Source organism: Euleptes europaea, chromosome 11 (assembly GCF_029931775.1).
Source record: "Euleptes europaea isolate rEulEur1 chromosome 11, rEulEur1.hap1, whole genome shotgun sequence".
In the NCBI taxonomy this organism is placed as follows: Eukaryota; Metazoa; Chordata; class Lepidosauria; order Squamata; family Sphaerodactylidae; genus Euleptes; species Euleptes europaea.
In genome coordinates, this window is record NC_079322.1 from 48,030,143 (window position 1) to 48,049,651 (window position 19,509).

General features: G+C 41.6%; 1 protein-coding gene across 2 annotated transcripts in view; it reads left to right on the plus strand.

The window, feature by feature from the left end:
• Window positions 1–19,509, plus strand: part of THSD7A (thrombospondin type 1 domain containing 7A) — a 282,025-nt gene that overhangs the window by 213,842 nt on the left and 48,674 nt on the right. For both annotated transcript variants that reach the window (XM_056857536.1, XM_056857537.1), the window contains 2 exons: window positions 359–553; window positions 4,608–4,871. In XM_056857536.1, the coding sequence (XP_056713514.1) occupies window positions 359–553; window positions 4,608–4,871 (459 nt within the window). The remainder of the gene's footprint in view (window positions 1–358; window positions 554–4,607; window positions 4,872–19,509) is intronic.

The following is a 19,509-nucleotide window of genomic DNA, read 5'->3' on the forward strand; positions in this document are numbered from 1 at the left end:
TGTTTTGTCTCCTGTTCATATCCCAGTAAATCCATTATTCCAGTGTGTTAGTAACACTGAAAGGATAATTTATTCAGTAAAATGGAGTATAATAGATCGCATTATTTGTTCCTTCATTTAATGGCTTGCATTGTATTTTTTGCTTCATTGTTTGTGTCAATTCCTGATCTGAATTACCTGAGGGAGAGGCACTATTTTGTTCTTTGTAAAATAGGAAAACAAATTCACAGTGCTAAGGCAACAATATTATTCACGAGCATATTGCTGAAGTAGTAGTTTCAAATGTGGGTGACCCTGGTTAGCTACTACATATATAACAAAGGACTTACTAACTAGTCATGATATTGTCTGTTTTCAGCAATAACGTGTCGCAAACAAGATGGCGGACAGGCTGACGTCAGTGAGTGCCTTAAGTATGCAGGCTCGTTACCACCTTTAACCCAACTCTGCCAAATCCCTTGCCAAGATGACTGTCAGTTCACGAGCTGGTCAAAGTTCTCGTCTTGCAACGGAGACTGTGGAGCAGTTCGGACAAGAAAACGGTCCCCAGTTGGTAAGAGTTAAAGAATACTGACAGACACAGGGGGTTACCACATTATGTATTCCCAGCAATGTATTAAGAGTTTGAAAATGTTATAAAAAAAATCGCTTTAAAAGGATTTTTGGATGCTACGGCTAAAAAATGGTTGGAAGACGTCTTCACAGCTACTGGGGCCAAACAAAGTGCGAACAGTATTTTTTATAACGTTTTCAAACTCTTAATACATTGGTGGGAATACATAGAAAGTGCGAACAGTATTTTTTATAACGTTTTCAAACTCTTAATGCATCACTGGGAATACATAATGTGGTAACCCCCACAGTTGAATTAGCTTTGTTTATGTCTCTAAAACCACCAGTTGTTATTATGTACATTGTTAATTGTGTTAATTTTTGCTAGTATTATAGGTTGGCTTCCCAAAAGGGTTGAAATGCAGATGCCATATAAAATAATTTTTCAGGCCAAAATAGAGAGACCTGATTTCTGGGTGGTATTTTTATGACAATGTATTCCCTGGGCCAATATCTCAGTGATCTAAAAGGAATTGAGTTCTTCCATCATCATTAATTATTTATGGTGTTTTAGCTTCTACAGACCTTAGAAAGAGTTGATGCTCCACCTGTGATGTCCATGTGGATGATAGTTCGAAATAAGATTTGAATTTTGCTTAGACTCTTGAAACAGAAAGGCTGGTTTGTTGGATTATAATATGTTCTTCATAACAGTCTTTTTACTTTAACGTGTGCCGAATGTCACAGATATAGTCCAGCAGCCTCATAGGTAAAAAGTAGTGTGTACACTAATTGGAAGAAGACGTCAGAAACAAGGTTAAATATTTAAGTGACGATCTTAAACATGATTAAGCTGCTTAAATCCCCTTGAAGATGATCATTTACAGCCCATTCCTGGGATGGGGGGACTGCGGCAGCCGGGACAAGGCAGCTGAGAAGCCTCCTCAGAGGCTTACTGGCCACCGCGGAGGGGAAAAAAGCCCTTTTTCCGATATAAAAATCAGGAAAAAGGCTCCCCCCCCATAGGGGAAAGCAGGCCTATGCCACCCAAAAAGGTGGTGCAGGACTGCCAGCATCCCGGGAGGCGTTCTCAGGGCGAAAGTGGTTTGGAAGCTACCTAAAAGCAGCTCCGCTCCTAGGAATGTCCCAGGAATGCCTCCTGTGATGCTGGCGCAAAGACTTGCGCCAGGAGAATGCTGGCGTGGGGCCGCGATGGTGTTTGTGGGCTGCGCTGCTGCTGCAGTCCAGGAGAGCTGGTGTAAGTGGCCCCACACCAGTGTCTGTGCCAGTTTACTTGGTGCGAGTGGCACAGACATCAGTGTAGGTGTCAAGCCGCCTCCTAAGGCGATTCGGCCCCCAGCCTCAGGAATGGCCCGTTAGTTTCTTATGTGCAGAACTATAGTAGAATTAAACAATGGAAAGTCTTGACTTTGGACCACTAACTCCCCTTCCTCTTTTTCCATTGAATGGGCAAATTCTGGGTCATGGGCACAGTGACAATCTTATATTTAGACACAGGATTTATATGTTCGTGCATAATCCTGATGATGGATTGACGGCTTGAATAAATTCCACCTAAGCAAGATCTGTATAATCTAATTATCAGAGTGATGAAATAAGATTTTTTTCTGCCTAACAAGGAACTCTGGATAACTGAAAAAGTTGCTTTATGTATCTTTAACTTTTTGGGATGTAATAATTATTCATGAGCAATGGGAGAGTTCTCAGTTTAATCAAAGTTACGAATTATACTATATAGACTGTCTCTATGCTGGTAAACATTTTAATGACCCAGTGTCTTTCTGAGACGCTTCTTTTAACACCTCATAAAAATTGTATATTTCTAAGCAAAGGAAAACTGTGGCATCAATTTATGCTGCCATTTAAACAGCAATGAGGTAGATACGGATTTCAGATTTAGATTTAGGTAATAAAAGTTTCAGATAATGATGCATATTAAAGAATGCTTTTTGCCAGGTCTACTTAAAGCTATTAAAATGATGAAAACCAATACTAACAAGTTTGAGAACAACAAACTAGGATGACACTTCTGTGTCAGGCTACTAATATGTGAGTCCCATTGATTTATGTGAGACTTGCACACAGGCAAAAATGTATATAAAAGGAAATAAAAAATTAAATAGTTGAGAAAACATAGTTTAACTTCTTCAGAGAACCAAGAAATAACTACACACACACATACGCACACGCACACAAATAAACCAAATGAAAGAGCTTAGTGTAGAACCAGAAATAATAGTATAAAAATCTTGCACATGTGATCTCATCTGGTGATTAACAAGTTCAGTGAGTTCAGAGGGATTGGTGAGAAACCAGATTACTCTAAGGTAAGTGCTGTTGATGAGGCTATTAATCCAAGTAAATATACTTAGGATTGCCGCCTCAACCAGTAAAATGAGGATTGCATAGCTGTAGCTCTGCACAACCTTTGGAATTTCTAACTAGCAACTCACTCATTAGACTTGGGGGATGTAAGATGGAACATCTGTGTTAGAATGGTGCTGCAATATTTGTTATACTGCAAGGTTGGATTGTTTTGTGCCTAAATTTGTAAGGAAAAAAGGGGCGTTGACAGTGCCATCCGAAGCAGAGTTACACCTTTCTCAGCCCACTAACATCAGAAGACTTAGAAAGGGTGCATCTCTGTTTAGGATTGCATGGAAGATGTTTGGGTCCGCACAGCAACAATTCCCTGTAATTTTCCTGTTGCTGGTGTGGCTGATAATTCTGTGCAGTGACAACAGGGCTTCCAGCTGGGTTTCCCCACACTTCTCCTGCCTCATTCTTCCGCAGCCACCATTTCTCCCTGCCTCACTGTATCACTGGGGACTTTTTTGAGGGTTTTTTTTTTAAATAGGCAATAGATAGATTGCTATAATGTTGTAATGTTATAACTGTCTATCAGTTAGGTTCTCTGAATTCCCAGCTTTCATTTTTAAGGTCTCTATCTCCTTCTGTTACAGAGTGTATGTGTAAAGTCCCGTCAAGTCTACTTATGGCGACCTCTTTTTTGGGGGGGGTTTCATGGCAAGAGACTAACAGAGGTGGTTTGCCAGTGCCTTCCTCTGCACAGCAACCCTGGACTTCCTTGGTGGTCTCCCATCCAAATACTAACCAGGGCTGACCCTGCTTAGCTTCTGAGATCTGTCGAGATCAGGCTAGCCTGGGCCATCCAGGTCAGGGCTCTGTTACAGAGACAGAAGGGGGAAAGTTATCTCAGCAACAAAAATGGGCTAGAGACTTACTATTTAAAAAATGAAAGTTGGGGAATGAAGAGAATCTAGTGGATTGTTATAAACTAGTTGTCTAGCTATTGCTGATCTTCTTTTAAAAAGCATCCCAGTGGTGCAGGGTAGGAAATTGCTGTTGCGGGAGAACATAGCAGAGAAAATTGCACCAAAGCGAGTGGTACCTTTTGAAGAGCCCCTTCCTGTCCCCCTAAGGACTTTTGTCCACAGAGGTCAGGAATTCACTTTTACACTATTGTTGCAATGCTCTAGCAATATATTGATATTTTAGTGCTTTGTTTTTAAAAGAAGGGGGGTGCTTGACACCTCCAATGACAGCAGCACCCTCCCTTGAAAATCCTCATTATTGAAGGCATGTGTTGGGAGAGAATAAACTGACTCTACAGATGAGAAAATGCAGAGAGAGGGAAGATGTGCAGAAGAACTGTGCGTAAACCAATTCTAATGCTTGTGGATCGACTCCCAAGAAAATCAGGGGTTAATTGAGCATGAGCAAAAGCCTTTAGTCTTGCATCATTACAGCAGTAGCAAAACCAGGGGGGGAGGTGTGGGCTGCACCATTCAATTTTAGTACCTGGCCTGAGACATCATCGGTAAAAGCTTGGCACTTTTAGGTAGGTGGGTAGTGTTTATTGCATGGGGCCAAAGGCCATTAAAATTAGGACACACCAAAGGGGAATTATGTTAGCAAATTCTTGACATGTTTTAGGTGACTATTCAGCTGAAATTACCTGGTTTTGGTGCCAGAAAACAGGAAGCGTTCTTTGATGCTTTATTCTCTTCTAGGAAAAAGTAAGAAGAGGGAAAAGTGCAAAAATCCCCAGCTGTATCCGCTGATTGAGACCCAGTTCTGTCCGTGTGACAAGTATAATGCCCAGCCTGTGGGGAACTGGTCAGACTGTATTTTACCAGAGGGCAAAGTGGACGTATTACTGGGAATGAAAGTGCAAGGAGACATCAAGGAGTGTGGACAAGGCTACCGTTACCAAGCCATGGCTTGCTATGATCAAAATGGCAGACTCGTTGAAACATCTCGATGCAACAGTCACGGTATTTAAAAACATCTTCCTTCTTTTGTTTGGCTCAGACTTCTGGTTTATTTTTTTGTATCAAGTATTGGAAGAATTTGAAAAAAAAATACCACTGAGATCTATTCTTTGCAAAATGTAATATATCTCAAGGCACTCAAAGCCAATGCAACATTTATCTTTCTAGATTGTTTTACAGTTATGCTGGTATGCGAACGCAGACATATATATACATACATTAAAAAATCACTCTTCCTTGTCTCTTATGGCAAAAAGAACTGCCGTGTAGATCTTCATGAAAGTGTGGATCTTTATGAAACTCACTATTTTAGCAGGCTGAATGAGATTCACTTTGACATTGTACTTGTTGAGGTCTGTCTTATGATGATTGGGGTAACAGGTGGCAGTGGAGAAAATAGTCTACTGTCTTCTGCAGATGTCCTCATCTGGTGAAAAAGCACTGGTGATTGGGGAAGGGAAGGAAGCTGCAAAATGGCAGAAGTGAGAAGAGCAACAGAGTTGAAAAGGTGTGGGTGACAGGGGAAATTACCAATTTTAGCCAGGTTCAAAGAAGGGGTCCAAATCTGTATTGATGGATCATCATCAAGGTGAGCTTCTATTCCTAAGAAAGTTCAAGACATTGACAACTTTACAGGCAAACGCATAAGCATATAAAGGCAAACTGACATCAGGATCATGCAGAACGTTTACACCAATTACATAATGACAACTCCATACTGCACCAAATTGTAACCAACAGAAAAGCAATCCATACTCCCTTCTTATCATGCTTTTAAGAATACTACAACCTTATCTGTCTCACTCCACTAGTGTAAGGAGAATCGCTGACTGCTATGTTTAAGAAAACAGGATGTGTATTAAAGGTTGGTTTGCCCTGTGAGGCAAGGAATGCAGACTTTTGGAAACTTCAACTAAAAGCACAGATAACAGCGCTGGCTCAACACTAGGTCAAATGTTCCTCTCAATTCTTTACTTGGCCTTCACTGACATGGCTACACTATGGCTCATTCACATTTCACCCTTTCACCCTTCATGGGAGAGGAAGATAAATTGTAATGTGGGGAAATAGGTGGGGGCTGGAGAAGGAAATGGAGTTGTGATGGGGCCTAGGAACAAACAACAAACAACACCTCTGGGTTGCCTATTACATCCACATCTCATGAAAATCCAGAAGTTTCATTATTGCCAATATTGTTTACCGTTCTACATCCAGCCATTACATGTGTAAAATTCATAGTGTCCTAGAACTGGGAGGGGCCACGTAGTCTAAAGGCCATATCCATTGGGTAGTTCAGCCCTAAGTTCCTGACCAATGCAGGAATATCAAAGCTAGAGCATTCCTGACAGATAACTGTCCACTCTCTGATGGCTGATGTGTGTTTTTTAGAATCTGTGGACTACCTTGTTTTTGATTTCCTTAATGTTTGATAACTCTCAACTCTTTATTTTTAAACTTTTTTATTATAATGGCTGTCAGCTATCAAATAAAATGGCAACATCTGTAGTGATGGATAAAACTGTATGAGGTCCATGAACGTAGAATGGTACAACTGAGCTTAGAATTACACTGCCAATCATGCAATTTGCCTTAATTGACATTTTGGGGGTGGTGAGACCTGTGGTGGCTGTTCCTGACAGCATCAGCCCATTCACATTAATATACAGTCCTTGCTTAATACACCGCTATATATCTCCCTTCTGCATTACTAGAATATATTGGGCTCTGTTTTTCATGAGTTGTGTCTGTTGGGTTCTTGCTGTTATATATAGAACTCCAAAGCATGGGCAACAGGCTGATGGAATTGCTGTCTTTCAGTGGAAGAAGGGAAAATCATATTATTGCTTATCACAAGAGCAGGAATACAATACATGAAAAATTAACCTTTGTAATTCTTTTGTTCAGCCTCGGAAGTTAGCACACCCTGAGACACACAGATGACTGTGAACAGTAGGTAACAGTCTGAGCCTCACATAATTTCACACTGATCTTGGTCTGATGTCCTTTATTATGATAACAAATCAAGTGTAAAATAGCATTAATCCTACATACTTTCAGGATACATAATTCAGGGGCCGTATTTAGGGTAGCAGTATAGAAAGATAGCTGCTTTTGCATGAATGTTATTCTATAAAACTATCCTGAACTGAGGTTTTGTCCAATGCCAGCGTTAACTTCACAGTAAAACGCAGAACTGCTTTGTACGTTATGACTGTAGTGTGTTCTTATAGTGAAACCTATGTACATTTTTAAAGATATTCATTTGATATGAGTATACACTGTAGGGATGGGAGGGAAGGGCTCATGGAATAGCCTGATCTCGTCAGATCTCGGAAGCTAAGCAGGGTCAGTCCTGGTTAGTATTTGGATGGGAGACCACCAAGCAATACCAGGGTTGTTGTGCAGAGGAAGGCACTGGCAAACCACCTCTGTTAGTCTCTTGCCTTGAAAACTCCACAAGGGGTCACCATAAATCAGCTGTGAGTTGAAGGCGCTTACACACACATTCATAGCACCAAAATACAATCTAACCAATATTCCTGAAGAGTTTAAAGACTATGTAAGGAACAGATTTGCATTACTGAGTTCAATTGAATGTAAACCTGAAGAATTATGGGTGTGGAAACTAGAGATATTATCAAGGAAGAATGTGCAAAGTCTATTCCTGTAGCCAAAAGAAATGAAAAACCTCGATGGATGTCTGAGGAAACTCTTAAAATTGCCAAAGATAGACGAGAAGCACAAATAGAAGGTGACAGAAACAGAATCAAAAGTCTAAGTGAAACATTCCAGTGACTCGCACATAGAGACAAAGAGAACTATTATAATGACCAGTGTAAAGAAATAGAAGAGAACAACAAAAAAGGAAGAACAAGAGATCTGTTTCTCAAGATCCAATAAATCAAAGGGAAATTTAAAGCACTGTTAGGCATGCTGAATGATCGGCATGGAAATACATTAACTGAACAGGACAAAATAAAGAAAAGGTGGGAACAATACACTGAAGAACTATACAGAAGAGATGAAAGGATGTCAGATTCTTTCCAAGAAGAATCTTTTGAAGAAGAACCTACAGTTTTAGAAAGTGAAGTGAAAGCTGCACTGAGAGCAATCGGGAGAAACAAATCACCAGGAGCAGATGGGATATCAATAGAGCTATTCCAAGCCACAGAAATGGAGTCCATCAAAATCTTGACAAGAATATGCCAACAGATATGGAAAAAAAAAAACAATGGCCCACAGAGTGGAAAGGATCCATTTACATTCCAGTTCCCAAGAAAGAAGACATCAAAGATTGCAGCAACTATTGGACCATCTCATTAATTTATCACGCAAGTAAAATGATGCTCAAAATCTTACAGCAAAGGCTGTTACCGTACATGGAACGAGAAATGCCTGATGTTCAAGCTGTGTTCAGAAGAGGAAGAGGCACCCGAAATCATATTGCAAATATACGTTGGTTACTGGAGCATACGAGAGAATTTCAGAAAAAATCAGCTTGTGTTTCATAGATTACAGCAAAGCTTTTGACTGTGCGGATCACGAAAAGCTAAGGCTGGTTTTAAAGGAAATGGGTTTGCCACTACATCTGATCGTTTTGATGCGCAACCTGTACTCTGGACAAGAGGCCAGAGTTAGAACAGAATATGGAGAAATGGAACGGTTTTCCAATTGGCAAAGGTGTCAGACAAGGATGTATTTTATCTCCCTATCTCTTCAATCTATAAGCAGAACATATAATTAGGAAAGATGGATTAGATTTAGATGAAGGTGGAGTGAAAATTGGAGGGAGGAACATTAAGGAACATTGAGATATGCCGATGATACTACGTTATTGGCAGAAAATAGTGAAGCTTTGAAACGACTACTGCTGAAAGTTAAAAGAGATAGTGCCAAAGCAGGACTACAGCTAAACATCAAGAAAACAAAAGTAATGACTACAGGAGAATTACACAACTTTAAGGTTGACAATGAGAAAATTGAAATTGTTCTAGACTTTCTATTCCTTGGCTCCACCATCAACCAAAAGGGAGACTGCAGCCAAGAAATCAGGAGGAGATTGAGACGGGGAAGGGCAGCCATGAAGGAGCTAGAAAAGATTTTGAAGTGTAAGGATGTCACTGGCCACCAAGATTAGATTATTTCATGGCATCTTATTCCCTATTACTATGTATGGGTGTGAAAGCTGGACATTGAAAAAAGCTGATAGGAAGAAAATAGATTCCTTTGAAATGTGGTGTTGGAGGAGAGTGTTACGAATAGCGTGGACTGCCCCCCCAAAAAAACAAATCAGTGGGTTATAGATCAAATCAAGGCTGAACTGACCCTAGAAGCTAAAATGACTAAACTGAGGCTATCATATTTTGGTCACATAATGAGACGACAAGAGTCCCTGGAAAAGACAGTCATGCTAGGAAAAGTTGAGGGTACCAGGAAAAGAGGATGACCCAACAAGAGATGGACTGACTCAATAAAGGAAGCCACAGCCCTCAGTTTGCAAGATCTGAACAAGGCTGTCAAAGATAGGACGTTTTGGAGGACTTTCATTCATAGGGTCGCCATGAGTCGGAAGCGACTTCACGGCACTTAACACATACACACACACACACACTGTAGGAAGCCCATCTCCTGCTAGGACACAGCTTCTCATCACATCTTTGTGCAGATCACATGAAGCAATCCTGAAGCACTGAAGACGCAACATTCTTGCGCCTTCAAGAAGTCAGATGACTTCATAGGCTTATTATGCATTTAACTTCTGTTGAATATTTATGCCACATTGATAGTTCACATTGGCCTGTCATTCCCTCAGCAAATTAGCTGGCATTTTTGGTAATTCTCATTTTGTTAGCCCATGCACGGCCCTCGATTGTGTTGTTTCCTTGCCTCCAGGGAATTCATAATATTTTCAATTTGCTTTCAGAACAATACGTTTTTTATCTTTTTAATTTTCCAGTGCATGAAGAAAACTGCAAAATGAAATGAAATCAAGTCTAACAATGATTCTGGGTATCCCAAAAGAGACAGCCTGCCAACTCAATATACATTCTAGTTTCTCATCAGTCTTTAACATGTCTGCAGCAATTTTTATGTTTTCCCATCTGTGAGTGTTTATCCAAACCTGTTGTTTGAGAATTCCATGAAACTGAATTCCAGAGATAATCTCTCCTCCATTCCTGCCAGTCTTCTTATTTTGTAGTACAATGGGGAAAAAATCATTTTAGTCACAGTTTAAAAAATCATTTTAGTCCATAATTTGTCATACTGGTGGGCATAGTGTTCTTTAAAAAATAATAATAATACATGGACAGTTTTGGAGGCAGCATTGGAATTGAAAAGATTTAATTCTATTGAATGGATTTTTTTTTCCAGATGACATTGTGTTAGACAACCTCCATTTATCACAGGTATTCAGTATGTATAAGAAAGATAATGAATACCAGTCTGTATCTAAGATACTTTTGAGAATGCAGAGCAACAAGAAAAGTTAAAACATCTGATAGGTAGTTCCTGGTAATAAGAATTATGTGGCTTCTTAGTAAATTAGACATTTTCTCTACAACGGTAGCGTGATATTGTAATGAAGACTGAATCGCTGCAGAGAAACCTAGAGGCTTCCCTGCCCACCCGCCCCGCCCCAATGGGACCACGTTAAAAAGGACTTCTCTGTTTGGCAGCTCTCAGTTATTCACAAATAGTTTGATGTAAAAGAGGCAGAACATATTAGATAACTCTTCCACTCATGCCCATTGGACATGGCCTGACCCTTCTCCTTCTCCCTGAACCATGGAACCACCCTACACAACAGGCAGACAAGCGGGCCAGTTGACTGGGAGCACTTCAGCATGGCTGGCTCCCAACAGCTTGAGACAGGCTGAGTGGGAAGGAGGCACCAGATGATGACATCAGTTGGCAGTGGTGGCTGTCAGCATCAGGTTGGCCAGCTGGAGAGGCAGGAGTGAGGCATGCATGCACCTGAAGATGCAGGGGTCTTGTAGCCAAGAGGGGGGAGACATACCAGTTAACTGAACGTTCTGGGTAATCAAGTGCCGGCAGATAAAGCTTTTATTGTATTTGGCAGCAATTCTCTTTTCCCCTTGCCATTTTCCCAGTGCTGTTACTGTCTGTAGAAACGTGAACGTGTACCATAAACCTCTGGAGCAGATACCACTGGCACAGGAGGTGAACTCAAAAAGGCTCACTGCCGTTGCTGTTTTCTGGCAGCTATCGATGGCAGAACCCCCCTAGCTATTGTAATTCAGACTAGCGCTATATAAAAGCGCCACCGAGGATTATAACCGTCTTCTCCTGTAACTCTTCTCTTGGTCAGCATTATGATACAGCAGAGAAAGTTTACATTTTTTATGTAGGTCGTAATGCACTTCTTAATTCATGTCGGTTTATTTTTAAGACCTCAGGCACAGTCAACCAGTCCTGGATGGGTTGTCTGCTGCCTTATTAGTGTGAGATTATTTTCCCCTTTAGCATTAATTAAATGAGATACATTGATTTGTGCTGACTCCACAAAGCTCATTGTGGTTGCCAGGCTTAGGCCAGGGATTAGAGAGGAATATCTGTGCATCAGTGAATGTTTCTACAACAGCTGTTGGGAGTATCCATGTGAAGTGCAGCATTTCTTATTTAATTGCTTGTGTGTCTGATAGTAAACTCTCAGATGCTGTAAAAGAGTCCATGTGGTTGCAGACGTCGCTTTATTGTTTACTGGTACACTTTTATCATTTTAAAAGTCTTTTTTACATACTTCACCCTGCAGCTATGTTGAAAGGAAACCAAAGTGGAATAGAAATTCAGAGTAAAGGCTTTTAAAGCTCTGTTTTGTCTTCCCCTATAGCTAGTGTGTTTCCACTGATGTGTGTATATTGTTAGCCGCTTTAAATGTTTAGAAAACAGACGACAGATAGATACATACATTCATGCATATACCCATACATGCTAATATAATATGACACTCAGTAGTATAACTAATAATCTCTGTTAAGGAATTCTATACTTTTATGGCTTGAGTACATGACTTACAGCGCATTCCTGAGCCGCGCTTGTGGCCAGGACAAAAGGCCTTTGGAGACCGGTGAAGGCCTGCGCCAGCGCAAGGGCCTACAGCGCCAGCATCTGGGCGGCATACGCTGGCGTTTGGGGGCCCAGTGCCGGCATGCAGGGCCATATGCCAGTTGCCGGCTGCGGCAGCGCCGGGCTTGGACACCAATGGAACTTTACACTGGTGTCTGGACTCTGGCAAAGGCTGCAGCGGCTTCCCGGGAGGCGTTCCCGGGAGGCATTCCCGGGATGTCCTGGCGTCCTGGGATGTTTTCCCGGGGGGTCCCGGCGCCTGCCTGAGGGCAGGGCTGCCATTAGGCAGCCTCCTAAGCTGTTACAGCTTGGGTTGCATGGATTTTTGGTGCTGCGAGGAGGCTGCGCCGCTGCATTGCCTCCAAATAGCTGCGCAGGCATTCTGCTCAGGAATGCACGGTTAGGACACTTTCACACATGCCAAATAATGCACTTTCAATCCACTTTCAGGGCACTTTGAATCTGGATTTTATGTGTGAAATGGCAAAATCCACTTGCAAGCTATTGTTGAAGTGCATTGAAAGTGGATTGCAAGTACATGATTCGGCATGTGTGAAAGTGCCCTCAGTGATCATTTGCTCTGAAATCAATTGGACTTCCTGCCCAAGAAATAAGTACTATAGTAAAGGTTACATTTTGGGTCCTGAATTATACTACCTCTCAGGGCCGGTTCTCTGGATGAGCCACCCAAACAACGGCTCGAGGCAGCGCAATGAGGAGGGTGCCAATGCACAGCGAGGGCTCTATTAGTTCCCAGCCTTCAGCAGGATAACTGATCTCTCATCCTGAGCCCAGAGAGACTGCTGGAGCGCAGCAGGGGCTTTGCTTAGACCCAGCTGGAGGTGGTACAGGCCCAGGAAGTGATAAGGAGCTCCTTGCTTTGGGTATCAAAACACCTTGAATTGAACCTGCTACATATGCATTTTAATATGCAGACATGAATTTTTCTCTTGCTATGAGCCAGTTTGTTTTTTAACAATTTGGTAAGATCCATAAGACATTTGCAGTGCAGTTCTAAGCAGAGTTAGTTGACGTCAGTGGTCTTGGAAGAGTGTAACTCTGCTAAGGATTGCACTGTTAATCTTTTGCCAGGTACAGGGCATCATCTGCTCCCTAGCCCCCATGCATCTGGCTATCATTAGATATCTGGTTGCCAAACATGAGGAGCTGAGTCCTTGTTGGACCTTAGCACTGAGTGGTGACACCATGAGTTAATTAGGGGAAAATGTTGTGGCAGAAGAGCTGACCTATAAATTCTCTTTTAGACAGCCTTGTTATGATCTTACCCAAATTCTTTGACAAGTAATATTGAACCGTATTTCCTAACAGGAAACCAGAAAAGCATATCCTGCTATCTTAAATACTCACTTCTGAATACTTGGCTTTGAAAAAGTTGTATTTCATGGATTTTAAGAAATCATGATGTTCTTCTAATAATCAAAAATAATTCAGATAATCGAAAATGTTCAGAGAATGCTGTATTTGCTCATTCTAGTCTGGCTGGTGCATCCTCTTGCCATTGTTGATGTGCAGGGAAGACTCTGCTGCCACATTAACTAGTGTCATCATTTCTAATCTCACAATGAGCCATGACCGGTGAGATGTCCATTAGCATGAAAAACTAGGGAAACCTTTCTTCAGTAAAGAAAAAGACCAAACTGCTGATGCAGAAGATCAATTGCTATGTGCCAGTGAAGCCTTGGAGGCTAATCCTGAAAACAAGATAAAAGACATGCTGTAGTTCAATTCATCATTCTGTGGGCTCTTGTGACCTAGCTATAAATACAAATACTGTCAGGTAGACTGTAAATACCTTTGAAAGTCAAGGGAAATGCAAGACATGGTGTCCTTCACTAAACTCTGGAAGATCAGTTCTATGAAAGCTATACTCCCCCTCCCCCAAGATATTGGACAGTCATGTTAGACCTGGGTTCCTGATTCTGAGCTGATGCTTCTACAAAATTGAGCCTTCTCATTGTGCCAGTTCTTGGGAAGAAGCTACAGCCTTTCCGGATGTTACCAGTTTTATAAAACTTGACATATTATACATGAATCTGAACAGGGTTTTTTTCAACCATTATGTATTTTATCATCTGTTTATCATCTATTTTTGACTAGATACTGTTATGGATTGTCTATTTTACATTTTTTCTGATTCTGGTTATGCTTTGGCTCTGGAAGGGGGGATTTTCTTGCTGACTTTAATTTGTGTGATTGTTGTGTTTTCTACCGTAATTTTCTTACTTCATACTGGTCTTATTTGTTTTTACTTTCTGCTCAGTGTTTTCACAATCATAATGGTCTTGAATGTCTAATCACACTGCATCCTTCCTTTGGGCCCATGAATTTCACTTAATTCTTCCATATGTATGCCTCCTACCTATCCTTCATTTTGGGCAAACTGTGGGGTGGGCATTACCAGTTTTTGCTTGACACTGACTTTTTCTGCCTTTGTTTCTTCTTTTTTCTATGTAAGGAGCAAGACTCCATTTCTGTTTGGCTGTGCATTATTACACAGGAATGCAGTGGGGGATTTGATGCAAATATGTAAGAGATGATGAATGTCTTGGCCAAGTGTTGGGAGCATTAAGGTCAAGGGTTGGAGTTTAAGGGAACTATCCATTGCAATGAAGATTAAACCATTGTCACAGGCTCCCAGTTTCATGAGTCATAACAAATGGTATTGTAAACACTAAACAGAATATCTTCTTTATGATTATTTTATTTTTAGAAGAACATAGTGGTATTTCTAAAAGGTTGCTGTTGTCATGGTTCATAGGAAGACTAAAATCTTTTTTTTAAGTCATATAAGTAGGATATGTGGGAAATGTTACATTGTGCCGATGCAGTTTTTTTTCCTTTTAAAAGGGGTTTCTCCCCTTTCTACTGCTGCACCAATATAAAAATCTTTTTTTACCCCTTTCAAAAGAAGAAAGTAGAATCCTTTTTAAAATAAAAAAAATGCTTTGGCACATTCACACCGTACCCCCCTTCTTCTCAATTATAGTCCATGGGGAATCTTTCTGGGGCTCGGGGCGTTGTTTTTTAAGGTAGAGGCACCAAATCTTCAGCATTAGTGCTAGTGACTCTCCTTACAAGAACCCCAAATTTGGTAAAGATTGGGTCAGAGGGTCCAGTTTTAGGGGTACCAATTTCTTTACATTTGGGGGCCCATAAAATTGGACCCTTTGACCCAACCTTTACCAGACTTATGGGCTCTTGTAAGCAGCGCAGCAGCTATGCTGAAACGTTGGTGCCTCTACCTTAAAAAAAAAAAAAAAAAAAAAAACCAGAGCCCCAGAAAGATTCCCTAAGACTGTAATGGAGAAGGGGGATTTAATCTTTAAAGCGCTCAGAGTTCAGCACAAATGTACTGATGTGGTTTTTTAGGGGTTTTTTCCCCCCCAGGGTTTCTACTGCTGCAGCTGACAATCCCAAAATGATCCCAGAAAAAAGCTAAAAAATTTCAGCTTATTTTGGATCAGGATTACCAGCTATAGTTTTAAAAGCCATTTTTTTTAAATGTTGGTCTAGCTTTACCGAATGCACACCCTTACCTAGGAAGTAAACAAAACCAGTGCATTTGTATGCAACCGGGGGTGGGGGGAGCAACAGCAATATCTTGCAATATTTAGCAGAAGTAGACTGTAATCCAAGTTTTATGAAGCAGCGTTTCTAAGTGAAATTGAAATTTAACTCTTTGGCTTGCAGCATCTTTGGGGAGGGGCTGTGGTTCAGCGGTAGAGCATCTGCTTGGTATGCAGAAGGTCCCAGGTTCAATCCCCAGCATCTCCAGTTAAAGGGACTAGGCAAGTAGGTGATGTGAAAGACCCCTGCCTGAGACCCTGGAAAGCTGCTGCCGGTCTGAGTAGACAATACTGATTTTGATGGACCAAGGGTCTGATTCAGTATGAAGCAGTTTCATGTGTTCATGTGTTCATTTGTGTAGCGATGGGATATCTGTGCTGATTCTTGATTGTGGACTGTCCAAATGCCACTTACAGATGTGCATCAAATTCATACTAAACTATGCACTAATCAACTGGCACAGGCAAAGCCTGTGAGGTTGCTGTCGTATGCTAATCTATCAACCTTCAAAGAGTGTGAGTCTTTCATCTTCAGCCTCCTGTAGTTTTTACGTAGTGGATAGAATGCCCATCTGCTTTCTAAATACTCCCGTGAAGCCTGTTAAGTCAGATGCACACAAGCAATCATTTAACATATTAAGGAATGCATTGCAATTATATAGTTGGTATAAAATACTACAAGTACTAAATGTCACATATGGGCGCACTAGCCTGTTATTCCAGATCTTACCAAACTGTATGGTGTGCCTCATTTAATACTGCCGATATGATAGCAGATTAAGTGATGCACGTTCATTCACTCTTTTGTCAGATATGTTGTAAATGCTTCGAAAAGTATTGGCTGAGCATATATCTTTCAGTAGATGCATAACTGCTTCTCAGGTTTCATTTTGCATTAAGTGAGTCATTCATTATGATGGCTGCCACTGCAAACTCATTCCCTCATGGCTATCTTTCATATGCCACTAGAAACATAGCAAGTATCCTGTTTAAGCAGGAACATCAGCTGTCCAGCAAAGGGGAGAGGAAGATAGACCAACATAGTAAAATCTGTGAGCTGTCTGCTTACTTGGGGCCAGTTCAAATGTTACCACATTAACACAAGCACAGCCAAACATTTCCCCAGTAGTAATGTCTAAAATCTCCTCACCACGTGTGGCTACCCGAACATGTACAATTGAAAAGGTCAAATGAGCAGCCAGTGATTTTTTTCAGCGCTTACCACCAGAAATTTTCATGTATATATAACTTCAAGGCCCTTTGAGATTTAGCAGATATGAATGTAAGGTTAAAAATAAATCAACCGTTGTTAATCTCAGTGAGGAAGTGGCCTAAACTCCATGCCAGTCATGAGGACAAATATTTATGCTACTCAGACCTGGTCTATACATGTAGCCAGAAAGAGGTGGTAGTAAAGTGGTAGGAAGCTGAAATGGTGAAGAATGGATTATGCCACTTCAGACTACAGATGAGAGATTTAGGGCAGCCAAGTCCCTGGTAGTGGATTCCCTGCTGCCCACTACCACTTGGAGCAGTGGCAATAGAAAATTTTAAAAAATACAGCCTTATTTACTTAAAGGAAGTTCTTACCAGAAGTGACAAAGGGTAGCTCTAAGAATAGCTAGAAACTCTATGCTATTACTGTAGAGTTCCCAGTGATTCCTAGAGCTACCCTTTGCCATTTCTGGTAAGAACTTTCAAAAGAAGAAGAAGAAGAGTCAGTTTTTATATGCTGACTTTCTCTACCACTTAAGGAAGAATCAAACTGGCTTACAATCACCTTCCCCTCCCCGCAACAGGCACCCTGTGTGGTAGGTGGGGCAGAGAGAGCCCTAAGGGAGCTGTGACTAGCCCAAGGTCACCCAGCCGGCTTCATGTGTAGGAGTGGGAAAACCAACCTGGTTCACCAGATTAGCATCCTCCGCTCACGTGGAGGAGTGGGGAATCAAACTCGGTTCTCCAGATTAGAGTCCACTGCTCCAAACCACTGCTCTTAACCATTACACCATGCTGGCTCCAATTAGTACATGAGGCTGCATTAATAAATAAAATTGCTCCCATGACACAGCATCCCTCCAACCCTTACACCAGTTGCCAGTCTCTGCAACCCTAGAGAGAGTACATTTCCCCCCAAATTTCCTCACATTAATAATTCCCTCTAAGTGGAAAACTAGAACAGCATGTGAAGGATTAGTCTATAACCTTTCTCACTGATAGGAGTTTTTATATGGGGGAGCACTAAAACTAAGACTCTTTCCTGCCTGCAGTCTGAGATGATACCGCTAGGGTTGCCAGCTCTGGGTTGGGAAATACCTGGAGATTTTGGGGGCAGAGCCTGAGGAGGGCGGGGTTTGGGGAGGGGAGGGACTTCAACACCATACAGTCCAATTGCCAAAGCAGCCATTTTCTCCAGGGGAACTGATCTCTATCGGTTGGAGATCTCCAGCTAGCACCAGGAGGTTTGGCAACCCTAGGTACAGCCCATTTGGTAACTTCAAAATTCTCCCACTTCATTCTACTGCATGGTTATACCAAGCAAAGTGTGTGTGGGAGATGAGGTGGCAGCAAAGTTCCTGTTGAGAAACTAAGGGTGGCTAAACTGTGGGGGGTCAGACGCTTCCCGAACTGCCCTCTTCTCCTTCACCTCTGTAAATTGCATAGGAAGAAAAAACATGTGATTAATATCCCTGCACACCATTAAATCCTCCTGGCACCAAAGGAAAGGAAACTAGATCATGCATCAGTAATTCTTGTCCAACTTCATTTTCACCTACTTAGAACACTTACTGTTACATCATATCCAAATAAACAGATTGTACCTCAATGTTTTCCTTTCCCAAGGTTATTTTCCCACCTCTAACACATCTGCCTCTACCTTACTTTATGGTGATAAGATTCAAGGATATGCAGAGCTGTTGTAATGTTTTGAATATTTGAAATGAATGGTGCAAATCACCTGTCCTGAATGGCCAGGGCTAGCCTGATCTTAGCAGAACTTGGGGGCTAAGCAGAGTCAGCCCTGGTTAGTACTTGGGATGGGAGACCACCAAGGAAGTCCTGGGTTGCTATGCAGAGGCAAACCACTGTGTCTTGCCTTGAAAACCCTACGGGGTCAACATAAGATGGTTGTGACTTGACGGCACTTTTCACCACTGTCATTGTACAAGTGCATAGCAACAGCAGTATATTCCGGTTTCCTTTACAGCACAAATGAACTTGCAGTGTTTCTTCAGGGGAAACTGTTTGGAAGCAAGCTTCAAAACCTGAAACCAAGTTGCTCACCCTATGTAGATTGTGCCTATAACAGGATATATCAGAAAAATGGGATATCTGAAATAGTTTGAAATACTTGGAATTGCTTCTTTATCCTTTCCCTGGATTTAACAGCCACTAGCTATCCATCAACTACTTCACACTTTAAAAAGGGGGAAATGAAATTTCATTTCATTTAATACAGAATAACCCCCTATAACAGGGATAACTCATGAGTTTGTGGGATTGCTCCCATATGCCTCCCATAACCTCTGAAGAGTCCTTGAAAAAAGTAATTTGACTCAGAGGATGCTTCACCTCCACACACACACAGAGTATAATTATTTCAGTGACAAAGGGGCAGTTCCCCTTGGGGGGAACTAGGCTTAGAGAATTTGGCCTCACTGCTTCAAGAAAACTGAGGGGGAATTGAGCTCAGGTGTTTAATCCACCCTTAGGTCTCAGACCCAAGGGGGGGGGGGAGAGAAGGCTTTTTGAACCAACAACCTCAGACTAGAAGCCTACGTTCTGTTCTCACCTGCCAGGCATTTTCCAGTTTCAGGATCTGTAAAGGGCATTGTGGGGAATTATCCCCCACTGATATTTTGCCACAAGGGTAGGAACCCTCTTTGATTTCAATTGGTCTCTGTCACATCCCCCTTCTCTAATGGCTGTCTACATACAGGCAGGCGGTTTTGCTAATACTGAGAATG